At 44.9% G+C, this 13,518-nt stretch overlaps 1 protein-coding gene across 1 annotated transcript; it reads left to right on the forward strand.

The window, feature by feature from the left end:
* The first annotated feature begins 55 nt into the window (after positions 1-55).
* ZSWIM7 (zinc finger SWIM-type containing 7) lies at positions 56-13,407 on the forward strand. The gene is made up of 5 exons (XM_081218770.1): positions 56-159; positions 2,277-2,298; positions 5,514-5,616; positions 10,499-10,603; positions 12,185-13,407. The coding sequence occupies exons 1-5, from the start codon at positions 69-71 to the stop codon at positions 12,302-12,304; spliced, it is 441 nt and encodes a 146-aa protein (XP_081074896.1). The 5' UTR covers positions 56-68; the 3' UTR covers positions 12,305-13,407.
* The last annotated feature ends 111 nt before the right edge of the window (positions 13,408-13,518 follow it).

The following is a 13,518-nucleotide window of genomic DNA, read 5'->3' on the forward strand; positions in this document are numbered from 1 at the left end:
CCGCCGATTGGCCGGGACGCACTCGACGTCACCGCGTCCGCCACGCCCCGACTAGCGCGGGATCGGTCATGGCGGTGGCGGCGCGGCCCCTCACGCTGCCGGCAGTGGTGGAGGAGCTGCTGAGCGAGATGGCGGCGGCGGCGCGGGACGGTTCGCCGAGTACGGGCTGGAGGCTTATGCGGCGGCGCCGGCGGGGGCGGAAACCCGGGGTACCGGGGCGGGGCGGCTGGCCCCTACGAGGAAGGTTTCTACTGACCTCGTCAGTAGCCCTTCCGTCTCAAAATCTATGTTCGCTCTTAAACGAATCCTCTCCTACATCCTGTCCAACGAGCGAATATTTCAAGGCCGCAAACCCGGCTGCAGACGCAGCGACTTGGGGTGGGCGGGGGCGGTTCTGGACGCTGTGGCTGTACCTGTTTTCCTTTGACCAGCAGAGGATGCTCTGTGACCAGGCTCCCGCATCCCTGGGCGTTCGCAGCACACCCCGGTATTGAGAGGGTCCTGATCGAAGTGCATCTGCATGAGAACTGCTCAACCAGCGTCCGAATGGTCATTGAATAAATAGATTAGACCTCAGAACTGCCCCTGCTGGTTCACTTGGATGGTTTTTGTTTGAAAAAGACCGCACTTCGAAAAGGATTTATCTTGAGTTACTGTTTTTAAAGAATTGAGAAAAGGAAGCCAACTTTTCTCATTTCAGTTTAAACTAAAGCAGTATATGTGCTTAAAAGATTAGGCCAGCCAGGTATTGAAACATGTTCTGATCCCAGAAGGGGTGGGGGGAAAGCCAGTCTGTTGTCAGCTCAAACAGTGGTTGCCCGAGATGGGCTCTGTGTCTGAATGGATTAATCCATACACTGAGAGTCTTGAAGGGGGCCTGCGGGTGCCCCTGATGCTCAAGACTCAGAGCGACCACTACTACTGACTCACGTTTATTTTCAGCAGAACCGTTTTCTGCTATTTAAAAATCTTTGTTCTAGATAGTCGTACACTCTTCCTGACCCCCACCCTTCAACGATAATTTCTTTAGGTCAATACTGAGTTTACACTTGTGTGACGATGTAAAATTGAGTCACAGCTGAGCCATGCAGGAAGCTAGGATTACGTTTCCTTTCCTGTAACTTTCTGCTTTCTCTCAAAACTGTCATACTTGTGTTTACTTTTTTATGTATCCCTAATTCAACCTCAAACTCTTTTACCAGTGTTCTAAATCTCTACTCAAGATGTTCAGGTGAATGAGATGTTTTATCAATTTCATGTTCCTGCAGGAGTCTCTCCTAGAGCCTTCAGGTGTGCTCTCCTATGGGCTGGCTGTCTCCTGAGATCTCCCTTCACCATTATTGTCTGGGGAATTCCCTTTACCTAAGTTGAGCCTTATATTTAGTTCACCCTACAATTTTCTTTTTCTCAGTTTACTACCTTATTTTATAGAGCACATACTCTAGTACCTTCCTGAAGACGAGCACGAGATGTACTTTTTAAGGCTTTACATGCCTGAAAAAGTTCTTTTCCTATCCTCACACTTAATTGATAGTTTGGCTAGGTATTGAATTATATGTTGGAAATACCATTTCTTCAGACATCTGAAAGCATTATTCTGCTACCTTCTAGCTTCTTAAACTTTCTTTCAAAGAGTCTTATTTTAGCCCCCCTGCTTCCTTCCCACTCCAGAGCCATCTGGTGCCACCAGTTTCTGAGGGGTTTTTTTAGCAGGAGGGGATACTAGATTCTGAAGGGTAAGTCAGGCTCTGATTTACACTTGGCTCTCCCAGTGCTCTCTTAGGATTCAGTATTCTCAGGTCTTGTTAATTATTTTCCAGCTGTGTTTCTCCCTGTCCTCATCCTGGGGAATTTATGCTTTTTAAAAAAATCCTTTTATTATTGTTTAGCAGAATATTGGGAAGTAGTAAAATTTGATGCCCACGTTCAATCCACCATCTTACACAAAAGTCTTTTTGGCTATAGTCTTTTCTCTTTTTTCGATAAAATTATTTATCTTGGCTGCGTTGGGTCTTTGTTGCGGTGCGCAGGTTTCACTCGTTGTGGCTCGCGGGCTTTAGAGCACAGGCTGAGTAGTTGTGGCGCATGGGCTTAGTTGCTCTGCGGCATGGGGGATCTTCCCGGACCAGGGCTTGAACCCGTGTCCCCTGCATTGGCAGGAGGATTCTTAACCACTGCGCCACCAGGGAAGTCCCTGTTTATGGTCTTTTTAAGATGTTTTTGTCTATGGTCACTGGTTTAACACAATTAACTTTCTTTCCATTCCTGTTTTACAGTTCCTGATGAGCATCTATTATCGTAAGTATATGTCCTGTTGTATTTGGGTTTTTTTGTTTTAATCATTAATGTGTTTTTAAAGGCCAAATTGTTTCAGCATCAACTCTTGATTTTTAAAAAATATTCTTACTAAACTAGGAACAATATTTTCTTTACATGATTAAAAATCTGTCTCAAGTGAATAACCAACACTGTATTTGACAGTACAAGGCATTCCCTTATTGTCCTAATTGCCACTTTAACATTGCTCTAAAAGTTGTAGCTGTTACACGAACACATGAAATAATGAGAAGTACACTTGATCCTTGAACAACACAAGTTTGAACTATGTGTGTCCACTTGTGATTTCTTCAGTAAATACATACTGTAGTGCTATACCATGTGAGGCTGGTTAAACCATAGATATGGAGAGCAGCTTAAAGTTATATGCAGATTTTCAGCTGCTCAGAGGGTCAGTGCCCCTAATCCCCGTATTGTTCAAGAGTCAGCCGTACGCCTATTTGCAAAGAGAGACAATTGTCATTATTTGTAGGGGACATAACTACTTTTTAAACACCAAGAGAATAAAGTATTTTTTTTAAATACAGAAACTAATAATTATTTTCCTTCATACACAAAGTTCAAACATTAATTACATTCTCAATAGCAAGAAAAAAGTGAAAGCTACCTAGGAATAACTGAACATTTAACTGCACATAAACATTTATATTTATACATATATATTTATACATATATAAATATACATTTATATTTAAAAACTTATACCAGAGGTTATCTTAGGGGGGAGGAAGGAGGTGCAGTTTAGAAAAGGGCTTTAACTTTTTCTCTATTTCTTAAAGTTTTTACAAAGATTTTACATTATTAAAAAAATTACTACATTTAAAACAAAAAAAATAGGCAAATAATAAAAGAATTCAAGTTACCAAAAGCTAAATTTTACTAGTGATCATAAAAATACAAATTAAAATAATTAGATAACTTCCCATCTATAAAACCTGGGTATCACAGAAAAGATGTTGGTAAGAATCTTCCAGATGTTGGCAAGAACATGGAGAAAAGGATATCTGATATCCTGATGGTAGGAGTGTAACTTGGAAGGTAAACTGGCAACTGGGAACAGGAGCTTTAAAATATACATATTCTTTGACCCAGAAGTTCCACTTATAAGACTGTATCTCAGGGAATTAATCATGGATGTTTAAAGACTTTACAGTGAGCACATTCATCCACTATTGTTTATGGTAGCAAAAAAAAACACCTTGAAACAATCTAATTATTCAAATTAAATTTAATAAACTCTAATTATCCAAAAAATAGAGTTTGGGGAAAATAAAAGTAATTGATCTTTACAATGGAATCTTTATAACCATTTTAAGTAGTTAAAAGTGCATTGAGATATTCACAATATGTTATAAAGTAGACAAGGCAGGTTAAAAAAATTCTTATTAGATCCATTTTTAAAGTTAATTGGAATTATCTCTGATTGATAAAGTTATTACCAGATTTTGTCTTTAGTTTTCTTTGCCCATAGACAATCATCCTATGTTTAATTTTTTTTTTTTTTTTTTTTGCTGTACGCGGGCCTCTCACTGCTGTGGCCTCTCCCGTTGCGGAGCACAGGCTCCGGACACACAGGCTCCGCGGCCATGGCTCGCGGGCCCAGCCACTGCGCGGCACGTGGGATCCTCCGGGATAGGGGCACGAACCCGTGTCCCCTGCATCGGCAGGCGGACCCTCAACCACTGCGCCACCAGGGAAGCCCCCTATGTTTAATTTTAAACGCTTTTCCCATTCTAACAGTTTGTTATAGTAACAGACTTTGTTAGAAAATGAAGAAGTTGAAGGTTTTAATTTTAAAGCCTTAGTGCTGTCTTCTTATTTGGTGTCAAATCATATGGGTTCTTTAAAACATTAACTTTTTAGTTTTAGTTCAGCCCAGCCATTTTATCTTCCAGTTTATAAAAATAACCCATACTTGTAATAAATAAATAAATAAATACATACATACATACATACATACATACATACATACATACATAAATGTCCTTGGAAAATAAAACATCAAAAGCATCAATAATCATACCAGCCAGTGATAATCACTGTTACAATTTGGTTTATTGCCTTCTTTTTTTTTTTCAATGTAATGTTTTATTTTGAGGTAATTGTAGATTTTCTTAAGAAAAAAATTTTTAACGTGATGGAGAGTTTCTAGATATAAAATACAGCGCCCGACCTTTCTCACCTTACGTATTGTAAGAATTTTCCCACATATCACATTTTTTCTGGTACATCATTTAACAGCTGGATAGCCTTTATTACTGATCCATAAAGAACAAATTTAACACCCACCAGATGGTCAAACATGAAAAGGCCTGATGATACAGGTGTTGGTGAGGATGAGAAGGAAACAGAACTCTCATATGGCGCTGGGGGGAGCACTGTTTCCACGGTGGGAAGCTGTTAGCAGCGCCCATTAAAACTGAAAACTGCACATATCCTAAGACCCAGCAGTTCCGCTTTCACTTACATAACCAGGAAGGACTCTCATATATGTGCACCAAGGGGCATATACGGGGATAACTGAGTATTATTTATAATAGTGTCAAATGGAAACATTCAGAATGTCCATCAATAGAGAACTTTAAAAAAAATAGAGTATTTAAAACATAAAATGTATTATGTACATAGAATATTATTCAAAAGTTAAAAAAATATATATATATACACACAAATATATACATGCATTATTCTCAAAAGTACACTGAGTGGGAAAACTAAGTTGCAAAAAAAGCCTACCATATACCTTTTATGTTTTAAAACTTATAAAACGATACCATATGTATATATGTATGTGTGTATATATATGTATGCACACACACATATGTACTGTGTATTATAAAATATAAAAACATTAATAGGAAGGAAACTATCAAATGCATGTGGTTGCCTTGGGGATGAAGGAAGTTGGGACGAATTGGAAGGACTGTGAAGTATAAAGAGGACTTCTTTATCCAAACAACACGTTAACATTTATTCTGGGGGGTTGGTTACATGCGGTCATGTTAACATTTATTCTGGGGGATTGATTACATGGGGTTTTGCTGTATTATCACCTTTTTTTTTTCCCAAATTAAAATGAACTGAATTTTCAAAAACTGCCGATGGTGATCCTTTGGGTCAAGTCGCAGAGGTGGCTTGAGTCCAGCCATCTGATCTGAAGCTTCTCTGCTCCCCAGGCTGAAGTTTGTCTTTGGCTCATCAGCCGTCCAGGCCTTGGACCTCGTTGATCGCCAGTCCGTCACCTTAATCTCATCACCCAGTGGGAGGCGTGTTTACCAGGTAGGGACCCAGAGGTGGGGATTATCTCCACAGGATTCCCGTAGGACAAAATGTTTTCATGAATCTCTGTGAAAGCTGGTGAGCAGCTCTGAGTATTTCCTGGGTTTTTGAAAAGCATTGGACCCAACTTAGTAAAATTAGAGTATGAGTAGTTATAATATAAACATGACCTGTTAGCTCTACCTGGTAGCGATGTGTAGAACCAGCAATGATGCAGAGAGGCTCTTTTCTCAGGTCTAACGGAGCACAGTCAACTTTTGCCTTCCTGTCGTTTGATACTAGAGGTACTTTCCCACCCTACCCCCAAAAAGCACTGACACCGTCACCTTGTTACATTATGTCTTGCTTACAAGCAAAAACCAAAATGTATTTTGAGGTCCTTCCACATGTCCAGATTCATCTCATAGAAATGACCTGTCAAAATTGTTGTCATGAAGTGTTCGTGAAGGCTAAACTGCTGAATTCAGGCAGTTTACTTGGACCTTAGTTTTGCCCACTGGAGCTAAAGGTAGGTAGATTTGTAAAGTAACAGATCAGACTCTTATCAGACTCCGAATTACTTTCACGTATTGATAATTCTCACCAAAAGCCCGGAAAGATATGCATTGTGCCGAAAACTGAGGTGCAGAAAATTAAGTCACCTCCGGCAGCGGGGATGTGTAACGGCCATCCTGCACCGCCTGTCTGTACATCAGCAGTGGGCCACACTCCCCACCCCCAGTTTAGCTACATTAGACAGTGGTACCTGCTGCTGGGGTCGAGCGGAGGGAATCTTGTGAATGAAATTAAACATCAGCAGCGGTCTCCAAAATTTTGTGTCTGGCTTGGAAGGGGTGAAAAAGAAGCTGTCAGCTCTTATATTTAATCCAGGCCTTGCTGAAGACCAGGAAGGAAGGGATTTTTCAGTGTTTGCATTCTGGTTTATTTATGATGACCTTCTCAGAGTTGAGGCCATGTTGACTCATTTTTAGTGAGTGAGTGACTGGGCAAAGCCTCTTGGGTACATGGGTGGCTTTGCCTAGTTAACTTACTTGCTGTTCCACACTGTAGGATAGTGCAACCAACCTGGCACGTCCTCCTGCATTTCTGCATGAAGTAAGCCGGGGTGATCAGTGCTGAAGGCTGCAGTTAAAACTTTGGGTTGTATTTACTTCAAAGAGGCCGCTGATGAGAATTTTCTCGTGGTGAACTTCATAGATTAATAATTGGCACTCTTAAGTGATATTGTTTGTACCTGAGGAAGTGTTTCCATCTTCTTTCTAGAGTATTTATTTTTGGTTTTTATGTAGCTAAATTACCCTCAACGGGGAGGGCCTCTGAGTTTTCCCATGTCTTTTAGTTTCAGATTTTTTGTCCTAGTTCCAACATCAGCAGAACCCCTGACCTGCACAAGCAGAGTCCTAACTGTCCTCTAGTTCTGGGATCTCATTGTTGTTAAAATCTCAAAGACTCTGAAATATTTCAGTTATTGTTGACTTTTTTGTTCCTCCTAGGATCACTGTGACTTAATTTTCATCATTCACATTCTGTATTATATCATGTTGCTTTATTCGTCATAAAAACGCTAACTTCTGGGCTTCCTTGGTGGCGCGGTGGTTGAGAGTCTGCCTGCCAATACAGGGGACACGGGTTCGTGCCCCGGTCTGGGAAGATCCCACGTGCCGCGGAGCGGCTGGGCCCGTGAGCCATGGCCGCTGAGCCTGCGTGTCCAGAGCCTTGCTCCGCAACGGGAGAGGCCACAACAGTGACAGGCCCGCGTACCGCAAAAAAAAAAAAAAATGCTAACTTAGAATTGTGGCTCTCAGCTTGGACTTTGAATTAAATGAGGCTGTAGAAATCTTACAGACACCCTCAAATTAACCTCAACGGTTTCATTGTATATAGTAACACAGAAAGAGGTTGGCTTAATTCAGAGGTCCTGTGAGATGATAAAAGTTGAGTCAGACACTGCCTCTTGGCCCTGCTAGTTATCGTTCCATAGGGCAACCTTCTCATACTCTCACTCCCTCCAGGTGTAGTGGAAATTATCCGAAAGTCACACTTACGTTGTTACCTGAGTTGCTTTCTGATAAACTTTGGTCCACCCAGGAACGGGGGTGCGTCAGTCAGGAGGTGCTAAGTTAGGCTGTGGTAACAATGACCCCCAAATTTCAAAACAAAGTTTATATCTCACTCACTATACATCTCCATTAAGAGTCAATTGCATCTCTGCTCCAAAACATCTTCACTCAGGGTCCCAGTCGATGGAGCAGCCCCTGTCTGGAACATTGCAGATCTCACAGCAGAAAGAAAAGAGGACATAGTATGCCCCCATTTTTAATGTTTCTGCTTGGCTACTCACATTTTACTGGCTAAGGCAGGGCACACAGTCAGCCTGTATCTAATAGGGCAGGAACGTATAATCCTCTTCCCGAGAGAGGCACTCAACTCGGGGAACAGTAAATAATACAGTTCACCACTGTGATGGATGCTAAGAGGCTTGGCGCAGCCATAAAGTAAAACTGTCCCTGTGAGTGGATGACCATCCAGGTGGGTCAGTCACCTTAGAACCTCACTGAAACCGTAGCAGACTTCCTCCAGGCAAGGTGCACACAAGTCCAGCCTGGGTTTGAGTATCCTCTTTCCTGCATTTCTTTTTTTAAAAGCTCTCTCCTTCTGGGGATAAACATTCCAGGCTCTGAGTGGCTGGACTGGGAGCAGTTCCCGTAAGAGGAGGTGGTTTTTCCATTGAAGCGCGAAGGAAGTGAGTTAGACAGTCCCTGAGGTCAATTTCTAGTTCTAAACGTATCTAACTCAGATCTCTGCCTGATTATTGGGTTCGTTAGTTGTCCACTGCTCGATAAAGAAGAAGCAAATTCAGAATTGACTGTTCATTTACAGTATTCACTGCCTCGGACGGCTGAACGTTTTGAGTCCTAGCCAGCCTTTGAAAGGATCAGCAAGGGAGCCTCTTGTAGAAACTCACCCCGTCCCACCCGGCACTCGGCTTCATCCAGAGAGTATTCTGATGGGCTGGGGACCCACCATAAGAAGGAACTTATCAGTGTAGAATTCCAGAGGCTTATGCCTAGTTAAATGTAAATCCAGAGAGAAGAAGAAATCTGAAGTTTTTTATTCATTGGTGACAGTTTGGAGACCCAAGAATTGTTGGTGTCACTGCTGGATGTTGACGGGTTTTCTTGCAGGACTGAGTGGGAAACAATCTGCTTTAATGCTCTCCCTTCAGCCTATGTTTTCCAGACACTGGGGAGATTCCTGCACTCATCCTCAGCGTCCACCACTGAAAACACGTCAGCGCCTCAGGACTGGAAATATGTAACGTGATTTTCTTCACACCTGATTTGTAACTGGGGCTGAAATTTTTAATGGGAAGAGTAGGCATCTTCTTACCCAGTCATGGGCCATTTCTGGTAATCTTGCAGCCCCCAAGGAATTCTCCTGACTTGGTCAAGAAACCATAGCGACATGGCCGCATCACGTGAATGCCAGGACATTTGACAAACAGGCACAGCACGTGCCTGAACACTGCTGTTGCTCGGTTGAAGCCTTACCTGCTGCTTTATTCTCTGTGAGGAGAAAGAAAAGCTCTGGCCTTTGTTGCTTTTTAAGTCCTGGCCTTTTCATATAGATTGCCACCTCAGAGCCTGCAAAACGTGGGAGCCCTGTGGCAACCCCTAAGTGGCGGTTCATGTGAGCTAGCCCTTGGGGTGGCGCCACGTGCCCGGGACACTCCTTTTGCCAACAGTTTGCAGAATGCTTTTTAAAAAATTTATTTTATTTATCTTTGGCTGTGTTGGGTCTTTGTTGCTGCGCACGGGCTTTCTCTAGTTGCGGTGAGCAGGGGCTACTCTTCGTTGCGGTGCGTGGGCTTCTCATTGCGGTGCCTTCTCTTGTTGCGGAGCACGGGTTCTAGGCGCGTGGGCTTCAGTAGTTGTGGCTCGTGGGCTCTAGAGCGCAGGCTCAGTAGTTGTGGTGCATGGGCTTAGTTGCTCTGTGGCATGTGGGATCTTCCCAGACCAGGGCTCGAACCTGTGTCCCGGGCATTGGCAGGCGGATTCTTAACCACTGCCACCAGGGAAGCCCTGCAGACTTAACTGTAGGAATGAAGCCCTCAGCTGTGTCTTTGGCCGCTTTGTGGTGGAGACATAAACAGGCGATTTCTCTGTTTGTCCAGTCACACTCCAGATGCAGCGTCATTTCCCTGGACGGCTCCTCCTCACCAACTGACAGCAGGCCGTCTGCTCTTGGACGAGCGTGTTCCCAGCCCTCGTATCTGTGCGCTCCTTCCATCCTGCTGGGGAACAGGCAGATCTGGGCTTGCCGCGCTCGGAGACAGCTGCCCGAGCAGCCGAGTCATCCCGTGACAAGATTCTCTGCTTTCTACATTCCTCCTGTTCTCAGATGCTTTTCAGAAGCCCTTTCCCGTTTTCTTCTGAAGACCTATCTTTCTGCCTCACCGCTAAGCCTTCACCTGTTTTCAGACTCCCTTCACACGTGTGGTGGAAGCTTTAGACGTTTACACACATGCTGTGCAATACCAGAGGTTGAGAAACACCACGATGAAGTGCAGATGAGGAGGCTTTCTCCTCTGCCTCTTTACAGTCAACCCAGGAGTGGGCCCTCTGAATCACCAGCCAGAGGGATGGTTTAACCCACCCGAAACGCTTCCGTTTTGTCCTGTGGAGTCCTCAAGGGCAGAGCCCTAAGGCAGCGGGAAGGTCCCGCAGGCAGGGAAGTCGAGTTTCCACTTCTGCGGAAGTGTTCCTACGGTTCTTTCCAGCGCAGAGCAGCTCTGAGTCATTAGGCAGATAAATTCGGGGGAAGGGAGTGGTTTTCCAGCACACCTTTCCAAGTCTGATCCCATCTGTCCTTTCCTTTCTAGGTACTTGGAAGTTCCGGTAGAACATACGTGTGTTTGGCCTCTTGTCATTACTGCTCGTGTCCGGCATTTGCCTTCTCAGTGCTGCGGAAGAGTGACAGCCTCCTGGTGAGGATGGGAAGGGCCCCCCAACTGCAGCTGAGCTAGGAGAGAGACTGTGGGCCCTCGCTGCATCGTTTAAGAGCTGCACAAAATGGGGATTTTACTACATGTGGAAACAGACAGTAGTTTCTTCTCCTTGACTTCAGTTAGTCCTCTCTTTTGGGTTTACCCTCCCAAAATGCAGTGTCATTTTTAGAACTACACCAATTTCCCATTTTAATTTAAAAGGTCACAGATGAAGCTGTGGGGAGGGCAACAGGTAATCCCCAAAGTTGGCAACTGGGGAACTAATTGGCCCAATAAAAATATGAACTAAATTGGATGCTGGCAACTTTGCATACCCCCAACTCCACGTCCAGCCTTGAGGTGTTTCTTCCTGCTCCCCATGAGACAGCCTGGCACTTAGCCGTGCTCGACTTTCACGGGGGCAGGAGAGTACATCGGTGCCTCTGCTGATTTCACGGAGTCCAGGGCATCAAGCAGGAACAAGACATACTCACAAAACTCCTGATTCCACAGGAGAAAGCACTACCCAGCCGAGAGCAGGTAGCTATTTTTTTTTTTTTTTTTTTTTTTTTTTTTGCTGTACGCGGGCCTCTCACCGCTGTGGCCCCTCCCGCTGCGGAGCACAGGCTCCGGACACACAGGCTCCGCGGCCATGGCTCGCGGGCCCAGCCGCTCCGCGGCATGTGGGATCCTCCGGGATCGGGGCACGAACCCGTGTCCCCTGCATCGGCAGGCGGACTCCCAACCACTGCGCCACCAGGGAAGCCCCAGGTAGCTATTTTTTAAGTCTTGCCAAGGAAGAAAATTATAGCACCCACTGAATTCTTCCCCTTTCTTTTACACTGTTAATTACACACCTCGGGAACTGGGTGGCAGGTTGAATGTCCCATTGTACAAGAACACATTCACAGCTGATTTCACCTGTAAAATGACAGGGTTCAGGCAGGCCCTCCAGTAACCTAAGCTGTGTGTGCTATGATACAAGGTCCAGCACAGGTCCTCTCCCCAGAGGTGTTACAGGCCGAGATATGTGAGGGTCCTGCCACCCCTGCCCCTGCCCCCGACACCGCGCCCCGGAAGTCTAATAGCGGTGAAGGGACTACACTGCAGACGCTGAGCATGTGTGTAAGATGGGGATAAGACCTGTCCCCCTGGGGGGCTTAAATGAGATAATCTTATTATCTCATTATTAAATAATTCTCTCTTATTAAGTGAGATAAACTTTAAGAAACACTTAGCACAGTACCTCAAGGAACGTTAGCCATCGCTATTAACAGCTTTCTGAAGGCGAGGAAGAAAGAAATAAAATTTAGGACTAAAATAAAGAGCCTGTCTCGGTTTTCCCTTGGTTTTACCTGTACCAGCTGGATCTAAACTGTTGCCCCAAACAACAGGCAAAGGAAAACCTCCTTTGTCCCCACTGCCTCCTAGAAGGTGTCATCTTTGTCTGCAGTTTCAGGCAGTGAGTTAGAGGCGCACAGTCTACGTGCCCCACTCCTTTCCTGCTACATGTGATGGTGAGAGGTCTGGGTTAGCCCGGCCCCTCCAGCTTCTAACTGGTTTGTGTGTTTTGTATTCCAGTGCAAGCACCTCTTGGCAGTTTATCTTAGTCAGGTTATGAGGACCTGTCAGCAGCTGAGCGTCTCTGACAAGCAACTGACTGATGTACTATTGATGGAAAAGACACAAGAAGCATCATAAATGGCGCAGATGGAGCATCACTGTCTTTCAACATAGGAGTCCCATCCAGAGACACATGTAACTTGTCACGCGTGATTCACGCGGCGGAGACGTGAACCAGACTTCTTGTCGCTGTCCTCTCCCCGCTGGGCTGCAGGAGACATTGTGGGTTGGGCCCAGGATGTGTGTATGGTTTGAAGCCCTCGTGCAAAGTCTGAACCAGCCTCCAAGCCCCTTGGGTAGAAAATTTCCAGATGGAATCAAGCATTTTAGACTCCAAAGCCTAACATCATGTCATGGTCATAATTAGTCAGATTCTTAAGTGACTAGAGTACTAGGCATTTTTAAGAGGTTGGAACGGTAGGTGAAACAGCAAGCTGAAGTTTAGATAAATAAGCATCAGTCCTTTTTCTTGGGTCCAGAAAATTTTTCTGCAGTAAAAGGTTAGAGCGGAGATGTGGCTAAATGGCAGCAAAGATAAAAAGACATCAGGGCTCTGGTTTCAGTGAGCTGCAGAATCTGCAGTGTTGAGGCCAAAACAGCTGATTAAATAGGCTGTATTGTGAGAAAGGTAGTACCTAGGACAAGGAAGTGCCGGTTTGCTCTGCCTGCACCTCTGAGCTTTGTAACAAGCCAGATGAAGGAAGCTGAAGACGCTGCTGGGGATTTCCAGTCTGAGGAAGAAAAGGCTGAGAGATCCCAAGAGGATGCTGGGAGGGAGATCAGCGGGACTCGTCTGGACCCTAAGAGAGAGCAAAGGAGCAATGACGGATGGAAAGGAACACGAGACGGATTTCGGCACAGGATGGAACTTTTCATGGGGAAGGCTGTCCACAGCTGGAACGGGGTCCTAGAAGGACAGGCTTTCCTTGTCTCTCTAGGGGTTCGTGAGCCTGCAGCATGCTCACAGGGTTACTGCGGAAGGAATTGAGTCGGCGACCAGACAGGTGAAATAGATGGTTTTGCAGCCTCGGACACCCTCCAGCCCTGTGCCCCGAAATATGAGGCGCTAATGAATGACTGTAGGAAAGGCCGCAGATGGCACAGGGCTCTGGGGTGGCAGAGCCTTCTCTCAGGTCGAGGTGTGGCGAATAAAACCTATCAAGACTGTGCTACTTGGCAAACTTGGGCTCGGGTGTAAACTTATTTTAGAATAAAGAACAGAAGGTAGGTGAGCTCTGCACAGCAAGCCGGCGCAGCACCCTAAACTGTATTTTTTTTTTAAGTTTTATTTT

This window comes from Mesoplodon bidens (assembly GCF_964165515.1).
Source record: "Mesoplodon bidens genome assembly, chromosome: 19".
In the NCBI taxonomy this organism is placed as follows: domain Eukaryota; kingdom Metazoa; phylum Chordata; class Mammalia; order Artiodactyla; family Ziphiidae; genus Mesoplodon; species Mesoplodon bidens.